The sequence below is a fragment of the Azolla caroliniana genome, unplaced genomic scaffold, assembly GCF_043228905.1.
Source record: "Azolla caroliniana isolate FFs.n. ecotype wild unplaced genomic scaffold, voAzoCaro1.0.p SCAF_2, whole genome shotgun sequence".
NCBI classification, from domain to species: Eukaryota; Viridiplantae; Streptophyta; class Polypodiopsida; order Salviniales; family Salviniaceae; genus Azolla; species Azolla caroliniana.
The window spans coordinates 22,325,686-22,336,611 of record NW_028230437.1 but is presented as its reverse complement, the minus strand read 5'-3'; the positions used below and the strand labels follow the sequence as shown (position 1 = coordinate 22,336,611).

At 36.9% G+C, this 10,926-nt stretch overlaps 1 protein-coding gene across 1 annotated transcript; it reads left to right on the top strand.

Moving 5' to 3' along the window:
- The first annotated feature begins 259 nt into the window (after positions 1–259).
- Positions 260–7,264, top strand: LOC147867607 (putative serine/threonine-protein kinase PBL7). Its single transcript, XM_087315388.1, has 5 exons — positions 260–633; positions 1,863–2,062; positions 2,179–2,368; positions 2,471–2,862; positions 6,497–7,264. Exons 1-5 carry the CDS (start codon positions 534–536, stop codon positions 7,016–7,018), a joined length of 1,404 nt encoding a protein of 467 aa, XP_087171514.1. The 5' UTR covers positions 260–533; the 3' UTR covers positions 7,019–7,264.
- The last annotated feature ends 3,662 nt before the right edge of the window (positions 7,265–10,926 follow it).

Genomic DNA, 10,926 nt, shown 5'->3' with positions numbered 1-10,926 from the left:
CTACTGAAAGAAACAGAGGAAAGGAAAGGCAGGAAGAGAGAGAGAGAGAGAGAGAGAGAGAGAGAGAGACAGCAACAGAAACAGAAACAGAGACAGAGACAGAGACAGAGAGAGAGAGAGACAGAGACTGTGTGCGTAGAGAGAGAATGTAGCGCACTTTTTTTTTGTTGTTGTTGTAGGGGCTTGTTTTCCCCCAAGCTCAGAGGAGCCACCTCTCTCTCTCTCTCTCTCTCTCTCTCTCTCTCTCTCTACATTCTCTCTCTGTTTTTTTCCTTGTGTGTGTGTTATTTGTGCCTGGACCCAAAATATCCCAACCCTAAACCACAGTTACCTCCCCCTGTTCGCTTACTCTTTTTTTTTTAACTAACTACATACTTAATCGAGCTTAATGCAACTCAAATTTACTTAACCTCAACCCTGACCTGAATCCAGATCAGATCTCCCTCCCTCTCACGGATCTGGGTCTATAAGCATGATTCTTTCCTAGATTTGCGCATACAGTTTTGTATCTGTATATATATTGCGGCTCAGATATGGGTTGCTTTTCTTGCTTAAGACCCAGAGTAATTGAGGAGGATGAAGAGTTGGGGACTGCTGAAAGTGGTCAAGATAGTAGAGGCAAACATCAAAATGGTAAGACTTCGTTCTAGATCTATGATATCGTCGTGGATCCCTTTTTATTGCAACTGACCCTGTTGCAAATGTTATATATGCATACGTGTATATATAACCATACTGTAAATGCTATGCACACACATGCATGCATACATACATACATACATACATACATACATACATACATACATACATACACACACACACACATACATACATGCACACCATGTCTTTGAGGTTAAGTGTCTATATAACAAGAATTTGTTGTCATTATCCCCATGGTTTGTTATAGTTTATAAATTTTCCAAGAGTGGAGCAAAACAGCTCTCCATTTCATTGTTAGATCCTGTTCCCTGATGTTGGATTATAGTGTGATAATATCAATGATTTGCTGTATGTATGATCCCTTTCAATGAAAATTTATCGTATTCAACCCTTGGTTTGTGTAAAAGTGAAATTGTAAAGACAGAATTTTTAGGAGGAAATTGCTAGTGTGCATGATCTCTTAACTCAAAAAACATGGAATAATTTTAATGGATGCAACATTGGACCCTTGCTTTGTGACTTTGAACCCACAACCCAATAATTGCAACTTGCAAAGGCCAACCTTGATCATCATCACACCACCCTTCATATATCTGCATTTAGGTTCTAATGATTTTTTATGAGATAAGCTCACAAAACTATAACCATTGGTCTTATTGGATTAAAATGGTGTGGAAGAGACATATTTTCTCTTGTGGGTAATGTAAAAGATGATGCTCAAAAATAGCATGAAATATTTTGTTATATAGAGAGTGTGTGTGTTCATGCTGCATGTGACATGTATGATTTATCCGTGATGCAGGGTAAATGGTATGATGATGCACAATGTATGATTGAATTGCCATTTTGTGCTTGTGGGAAACGTATGCAACCTTCTATTGTATATTTTTATATATATAATTTATTTTTCAACCTCACAGTCCATGGAAATTGTTTCTCTCTATGGATGGATGCATTGGTATGTACCTTTCAAGTGTAATTTCCGTAGCATATGAGATTACTCAATTGTTCACCATTTTTAATTTCGACAACCAGTTACACATACAACAAGATGTGTTCTCTTTTCTTCCTAGTTTCAAGGTGCTTTCATATTCGACATGCAAAGAGTGTTTTTGTGATTTCCTGATATAAGGCCCGGATTAAACTTTCATTCCTATGATATATTCACACACATATGTTTCTTATATTCATTGACTATGCAGGTGGGAAATTTAAGTCAAAAGATTCATTTGATTGTAAGAAAGAGAAAGATCAAAGTGGCGGTGGTGCACGGCATATTGCTGCCCAAACCTTCACATTTAAAGAGCTTGCAGCTGCCACGAAGAACTTTAGAGCAGAATGCCTAATAGGTGAAGGAGGATTTGGTCGGGTTTACAAAGGACGCCTTGAAAGTACCAACCAGGTATTATTTTATATTTCAACAAAAATATATTAGGTCTGCAGTGGATGTTTGTACAATTTTGCTTTAAAAAAATACTGGTGTAAAGCTTAATGATATTTTTATTTGAAAAACCATAGATTGTGGCAGTGAAGCAGCTTGATCGGAATGGTCTCCAAGGAAACCGAGAATTTCTAGTTGAGGTCTTGATGCTTAGTTTGCTCCATCATCCTAATCTAGTAAATCTAATAGGATATTGTGCTGATGGTGACCAAAGGCTTCTTGTTTATGAATTCATGGCTTTAGGGTCTTTGGAAGACCACTTGCATGGTAAGCCAAGAAAATCCATGCGTTTCAAGTAGCATAATACTATAACTATAGCTTTGACTACTTTTAACGAGAGTACCTTTCTACTTTTCCTATTTTTTGTAGATCTTCCTCCCGATAGGGAACCTCTTGGTTGGAACATTAGGATGAAGGTTGCTGCTGGCGCAGCTAGAGGTTTGGAATATTTACATGATAAAGCAACCCCCCCGGTTATTTACCGTGATTTCAAGTCTTCAAATATTCTTTTGGATGAGCAGTATGACCCAAAGCTTTCTGATTTTGGACTTGCAAAGCTGGGACCTGTGGGTGATAAGACACATGTCTCTACTCGAGTAATGGGGACTTATGGTTACTGTGCTCCAGAGTATGCGATGACGGGCCAGTTAACTTTAAAGTCAGATGTCTATAGTTTTGGTGTTGTACTCTTGGAGCTCATCACTGGGAGAAAAGCCATTGACAATGATAGAGTTGCTGGAGAACACAACCTTGTAGCTTGGGTATGGTTGACTTAATCCCTTTGGTCTTTTCTATTTGTTTTTGTCTTATTATGCTATTATGTGGATGCGATATAACAGTAAATGTTGAGATTTTGGTTTACGTTTTATGCATATGCATGGTTAAACGAGATTGTCTATGGGTTTTCATGCTTCTTGGATCAATTATTTCTTTTCCTGGTTTTGATATGGGAACATTTCAACGGCACAGAGCATTTTACAAAACTCTGTAAGGGACGGGGGACTGGAGCCCTGAGGAAGTTTCCAAAAGTCGAAAACAAATAGAATCATGGACCTCGTATTTGTATATACATGTTACATGCTCATGAGTTAGCTAAAATACACTTAATATAGACAGATATTTAATTGCAAGAAATTTTAAGTAAAACTTGTGTTGTGTGTATATATTACACACAACATTCTGTACATATATCCATGTTTATGTGATGCATCATATCCTTAGAAAAATGATGAGAGATAAAACATGATAAAGAATGAGAGATTTAACCAAATTGACAAAATGAAAAAATAAAAAAGTGGAATTTTTTTCCCTTTTTAACTGGATTGGAATTGATTGTTTCCCCGTGCCTGAAACACCCTTAAACAGCCTTAAATGGCGTGTCCTATTCCTTGCATGCATGTTTCCAGAACAACGGGTAGTGATTAGGAACAGGGGTTATTATCTCTTTGATAACGTACATCTCATAGCATGACTTTTACTGATGTGCTGCGCCCTTTGTAAGTATTCATGCAAAACATGGAATGGCTGGAGGCCATTCAAATGTGGGTAGCTCTAACGCATAGTTAGGTATTATGCTTTTTTGTCTCTGTAGCATAATATGGCCTTAGGATGCAATGTAATGCATATAATATGAACATTAGTTTTAAAGCACTTCTATACCTGCATAAATTTGCCATATGTTTTGCCATATGTAACAACTCAGGACTACATGATTATGGTCTATATTGTGGTACTTCTGAGGTGCCTTTCTAATTGTCAATGGCATGCTTCTGCTGGATACATTTCCTTTATGGGAAATATTGAAATGTATAATCAAGCAGTATCACTGCAATCTTTTTTGCTACCTTCATAGTTTCTAGAACCATGTGAATTGATATTCATGTTATTTTTGGGGCAAATATACCCAATCAAATCTGAATTGCTGTACTGTATATTGTATGCCTAAACTGAAAGTGGCTGTTTAATTTCTGATATGATATGGTTCCTTCTCTATTGGTCTATTTACTCTTTCTATGATACGAAATTCTTTCAAATACAAATGGTGTAAAGAGAAAAGAGAGCACAGATCCCAGCAGAGTTGTATGACTTAATGATTAAGGATGTGGATCTTTGTACAGAGCTAACACATTCACATGGCTCTTCAAAAAGGGTTTTCCTGATTTAGATTAAAAGGGAGGCCTAGTTAAAGATTGCAGAGCATTCATAGAAGAATAAAGGAGGGAATTTGTAGAAAAAGTTGGTGGAGGATTTATAGAAAAAGATACAAGAGAATGTATAGGTCATGAGCTACCTTGCTAACATGGCAGGTAGGGTTCTCAAAGTTTGAACAGATTCCATCATAGAATTATGTATAAAGCTTCCAAAGCTTTGAGAGGGTCAAGATTAATGAAGAAGGAATAAATGGGAAATGTTGGTAGCCAGCAGTGTAAAAATATCAAGTCCAATCATCCCGAAGGGTTCTAGATATTAAAACAATTAAGCTCAATAGTCCAAGCATCTAATTACCATAACCAAATGCCTTCATGAAGTGAGTTTTGGAGTTAAACCTTAGGAATTAAATATTTCCAAATGTATGACCCTATTGAATATCATATCTTGTTACAGAGATGACATGTTGAGCTTGCAATACTTTTATTGCAGTAAGTTGTCTTGCATGTCCATCCTAGTAAAGGCATTAATAGAATTTCTAATTCCAGACCCTTGCCATACAAATTTGTTATTGGAGTACCTATTGTTGGGTTTATTATAGAAATAGACCTGAACAAAGAAAGCTTCTACCAAAATCTTCCCGACCACGTACGAATAGAATGTTGGAGACTTGCTAATCGCACTTCAAACGGTAGAAAATTATATGTGCTATAAATTCCTCTCCTCAAGTAAATTTCACTATCAGTTATGAGCTTTAAAGGTTTTACAAATTTCTCTTTTTAGAGTTTTATTTTATACATCTTCGTGTTGACCTTTACTAGTACCATGTATTAGCTTCATAACCTTTTTGATCCCCTCCACTTATACAAAACTAAAGTATTACTTTGATGTACTTGATTGTAGATGGAGAACTGGGGTATTTGTAACTTGTATAGAGCTAATTTTCAATATAGGCCACTAAGAGACCTTGCCCCCTCCATGAAGTCTGTCTTTCCCCGGTGTATTTTTTCCTGAATCTAGTAGTTATATGAGTGGATTGTTTCAATCTTCCATCCATTCTTTATGCCATTTTTCCTCTTCCTTCTATTTTGAAAGTGTGGATCTTCATTTGCTCTTGGCATGAATAAATATGCAGTAATCTCTGTCTATGTTATGCATGAAGTAGTTGATAATATCTATGCTCCTTGGGATGTAATATCTTATTGTTTACAACAGTCTTTTTCATCTTTCTGGGTCTCCAGGGTCACCAAGATCTCTCTCTCTCTCTCTCTCTCTCTCACACACACACACACACACACACACACACACACCAGCTTTTTTATCTCCATGAATTTGTTAGCCATGGAACATCTCATGTTATGTCGATTTAGTCTCCCTTCTATGACTAATTTTGAGTTTTTTTGGATTTTATTAATTAGAACATTTATCTCTCTATGGGCCTCCAAGGTGGCCAACAGATACATACATGTATCTCTCCCGCATTCTTGTTAGCTGAGAACAGGTGTATCTATTTGATATAAAATATATCTCTAGTTGATGATTATCATATGGATATTGCTTTTGCTTTCAAGCATTCGGCATATATTAGCTCATTGCGATTGATACTTAATCTTGACTCTGTACTTTTTTTATTGACTTCTTGAATTCTCTATGGTAAGTTTGGTGGACCCCCCTTTCATGAATGTGACAGAACTTGGGTGGCGTGCATCCTTCACCTACAAAGGTCGTGGGTTTGTGTTACTGGTAATAAATAACAAATTACACTTAGCATGAATGTGGAAACCACTTTGGGAATGACATCTTTTCATCTTGTCTCACATAAATGATCTCGGATTTCCTGTTATCAATTTTGAAGTTTGATTATTAAGTTTTTCAAAGGGAACTCAAATAAATATGGTCGATCTCCTTACCAGGAAAAGCACATTTTTACTACTCTGCCTACATTTTACAAGGTTCAGCTTAAGTTGCAAACTAAGAGAATGGCTCTATTTTTTAGTGTTGTAAATAACACCATCTTTACCTTTTGTTGCATCATTGACTGTGATCTAGTGTTATTATAATTACTAACATATTTTGTTTCTTTGATGCTATAAACTTGTGTCTTGTGGATTTCATGAATGAGACGGAGCTGAAAAACTCTCTGAAATAGTGATAAAATGATTCAGTTAATAAAAGCTGGAAAAGACCACTTCTTAAATCTTGTTGATGAGGAATGGAATGATAATGATGATTATTTTTTTATTGTAGGCTCGGCCATTGTTTAAGGACCGGAGGAAGTTCCCATATATGGCAGATCCATTGCTACAAGGGCAGTATCCGATGCGAGGTTTATACCAAGCTCTCGCAGTAGCAGCCATGTGTCTTCAGGAGCAAGCCTCCACTCGACCATTGATTGGTGATGTAGTCACAGCACTCACATACTTGGCATCACAAACATATGATCCTTCTATACATTTAGCTCATAGCAATAGGTTCGTGGGCTGTGGGTCCACACCTGGCCGAGATAAGCGAGAGAAAGAGAGGAAATCTGACGATCAAATTGGAAACCGTGCCTCCCGTCGGAAATCGTCTCCAGACACGCATCTTAAGGAGGGGGGACCAATACATATTTCCAATGGTACAATAGAAGATAGTAGTAATATGGGATCAGCGAGAAGATACCATCTTGATGTATGGGATAAACAGGAAGGTAGCGGCGGAGGGAGCAATAGTAGTCCTAGCTCTGGTGGTAGAACTCCTCGCCGTAGTCATCGATCAGTACATGGTTGAGTATATAAGAGAGAGAGAGAGAGAGAGAGAGAGAGAGAGAGAGAGAGAGAGAGAGTATATGCATATATAGACTCCATATATCTGACTTATATTGAGAGATGTAGGAAAAGAGTTTCTTGGTACATAGTTGTGTTTGATGGAGAGCAAGCACGAGAGAGAACAGATCTGAGAACAAATCTTTGTTTTCTTTTACCATCTCAAGCATATCTATCTATCCATCATTAATATAAGAAGGTATTACAAGGATGCCCATGCATATATTATTACATTGATTGCTATAAGTATGTTGAGTCCTAAATGTAACTTGTTGATTTCATCCTCGCAGAAGTACTTGGGGTTTTGTCTTTATTCTTTGTTCTAAAACGTAATGTGAAGATGTGGATTGAATGACAGAAGGTTAAATTTAAAATCTGGCATAAATTGAGGAAATCTCTGTTTCTTTCACCAAGTAGGAAATGTTATTTTGATGAATGCGATGTTTTTGAGTTAAAAAACTGTGATAAATGCACCAATGGGAAACCTCAAAAACCTACAATAAATTATGACAAGGGAATAAATCATATGGATACACACTCGTCTTATCTCATGGTAAATCTGTAATTATAATGCCTCTTGTCTATGACATGTTTCCTTATCTTGATGGAATTATCGAGAGAAGCATGCACCATTTCTAAGCTCAAATGTTGTAATGCAGAAGGATGTACAATCAATTAGTTGTAGGATGATTACGGTGTAATACTAATTTATGTAGTAACTAGGTATTGGCAATGGTTTGGTTTGACTTGAGACTGCTTTAATAGTTTAATCAGTTTCGTCCAACTTTAGAAATTTGTTAGTTTGGTATGATTTGGTTAGAGCCTTTATTAGCTTAATTTGTAATCAATCAGGCATTAGAACTACTTTATACGAATTGTAGAATATTCTAGGTGTTAAGGGCAATGGACCAAGGTTCACTTCTATGAACTACCTTCCTTTGATCAACAACTAAGGACCACTTCTATGAACTCGTTTCCTTCGATGAATACACCAATTGTTGATCTCATTTCTTCAAAGTTTTTTCAATAAGACCTCTTTTTGGCCAAATTCATTTCATTGCAACATTGTTTATTTTATGAATTCATTTTCTTGCTATCAATGTTGGTATGTTGTTCCATACTTCAATACAAAAAGCTCCATTGAAGAGGGTCTATTCTCAAGTGATAGGTTTCCACCCTTAGGTTCTCTCCACCCTATCATTTGTCCTACAAGGTTTTTGTAATTTTAAACATAAACTTGAATAAACATGGAGTTATTTCCTTGCAATAGTGTTTCCACATGTAGACCTCAAGACTTGCCACATCCTATCATTTGCACTTCATTCCAATTGGGTACAAGTTGTAACTCTTTTTCCTAAGCGTGTGTACCCCTCAAACAAGAACCACCTTCTGATGTTTGAATTCTTGAAACTTGGTTTTGTGTATGGTTACATCTCAAGGTAGTTGGAAGTGATGTGACCCTTGCTTCAAGATTGTCCTTAGGTTCCTTACCATTGTTAGACGATGCCTCCATGACCACTTAACAAGACTCTCTCTGCCATATCATTTACACTTCATTCCGATTGGGTAAAATTTGTAACTTTTTTCGTCAAATGCATCTACCCATCGAACAAGATCAATTGTTAATGCTCCAATTCTCTAAACAAAGTTTTTGACATGATCACCTCTCAAGTGTTGTTTTATGGTGAGGTGCTCCAAGCTTGTTCTTGGGCTCACCATCCTTTAGGTAATGTCTCCAAGGACACTATATTAGGAGCATGGTCCAAGGTCTCATGAGTTATGACATCTTTGGGCATGTAGGTTACCTCACTAGTTCTAGATACAAGGGGGTACAAGTGCATTAAACTTGGTCTTGGGTTTATTATGGTGGGGAAACATTGCATGTTAGCAAGTTAGCTTTAGCAAACCTTCGTTTATTTTGGATAGGAAAGATCATGAACTCTCTCTCCCTTGAGTTGGCTTTCCCAACCTCGACTTGACACAAGTCCAAAATTCCATGTGTAATTTTCCTTGTCATATAATTTGAGTACAATAAGCATAAAAAATGTGAATATAGAACCATGTGTACTTGCTAACTTTACATGCCATTTGTCTATAAACCACCATTGCAAGATGTGAACGTTGTTGATTCTATGCCTCTAGGATCAAGAGATATTTGATGTATGCACTTATAAAAAACAAAATAATCCTAAGAGTATGGGAGTTCCATACTATGTTCATTAAAAATTCAACCACGCATGGTGTAAACTTCATCACATTGGTTGATACTCAAGGGAATGCTTACCCTTGTAAAATTGTGAGATGTGAGCGGGACCAATGGATTCTAAATCAAGGGAGATGAGCTCGAGGATAATGCCCTTAGATTTTGCTGAGGTTAACCTTTTGAGATGGCATGCATACGTGCACCGAAAACTCTTCTAGTCAAAATGAAGTTTCCCTAGGGGATGTGAGTGTGGATGGGTGCGCAAGTGTGTAGGTTTAGGGCTTGATGTTTTTAAACAAGGGATAGCTTTGTTTATACAAATAAATTAAGGGTAGGAGTAGTATTTTAGCGATATAGGTTTTATTTTTTAAAATTGGGGACAGGCTTGTGTGTGTGAATTTGTTTTTCCTTTGAGCTACAAGGAAATGAACTTTAATGTGAATCCTCTATTCAATATCGAGCCCGAGGTCATGTTGAGGTTCGGCCACAAGGAGGTCCAATGTCAACCTCCTCTTCTACAAAAAATGATGACAAGTATAGAGCGATGTTGTTTGTCACACTTTCCCGCTTAAGAGTTGTCATGTATGTACTTCATACAATAGAGCTCCGAGAAATCTATCATGGCGAGCTCTACACGATACAACTCTCGGAGGTTTATCGTGGTGAGTTCCCATAATACAACTCGTTGAGTTCTATCATGACCAACTAGCCATAATAGGCTCCCCCCCATAAGAGAACATTTTGAGCCCAAGACGGGAGCTCGTTGCAAGAGGTCTACATAGGGTTTTGCCAAAGTGAGTGTGGCCTAATAGTGAACCTAATAATGAGTTGTTTTGCTCATTTTAGATATTTTTATAGCTCTCTTAGGAGATAAAAATAGTATTCTCTCTTTTTGACATGCATCACTCTTATTTATTTTGAGCCTCAATTAACAATCGGCAATGGTTCGGTTCGGTTCTGGTTTTCAACTTAGGTCAAATTTTAAATTTTAAAATTTATAATAATTTATTATTTTTAATTTTAACAATGTTCCTAAAATGTGAGAATAAGGTCTGAATAAATAAATAAATAAATAAATATATAAAAAGAACCAGTTTAAACTGCGGTTTCTTATTGTTGAAACCGAACCGAACCGTTTTTAAAAACCTATACTTGAACCGAACCGTTGAAATCGTTAAGACGTGGTTTTGCGGTTCGGTTCGGCTCAAACCGAACTGTTGCCGATTGTTAGCCTCAATGTGTCATCGAAGTCCAGATATTCAAGTCCCAAAATTAGTGTATTCTCTCTTTTTGACATGCATCACTCTTATTTATTTTGAGCCTGCCGATTGTTAGCCTCAATGTGTCATCGAAGTCTAGATATTCAAGTCCCAAAATTAGTGTATTCTCTCTTTTTGACATGCATCACTCTTATTTATTTTGAGCCTCAATTTGTCCTCAATTTGTCATCGAAGTCTAGATATTCAAGTCCCAAAATTAGTGGACAATGAGTTGTCTCGATCATTTTGGAGCTCCCTTGTCTTATAAAAAGGATTCTCTTGTTTGAACATGCATCATTGTCTTTTACTTTGAGCACACACTTGTCCTTATGCTTGCATGGATACGTCTCTTCAACAAAATGTCCATCGACTTATTTGAATTGATGGCACACTTCCTTAACATCAATTATG

Bases quoted from the DNA above. Each gene is read 5' to 3' on its own strand.
- LOC147867607 (XM_087315388.1), top strand. From the start codon at position 534: ATGGGTTGCTTTTCTTGCTTAAGACCCAGAGTAATTGAGGAGGATGAA. The intron at 634-1,862 runs GTAAGACTTCGT...TTGACTATGCAG, and splicing joins TAGAGGCAAACATCAAAATG to GTGGGAAATTTAAGTCAAAA. The intron at 2,063-2,178 runs GTATTATTTTAT...GAAAAACCATAG, and splicing joins GCCTTGAAAGTACCAACCAG to ATTGTGGCAGTGAAGCAGCT.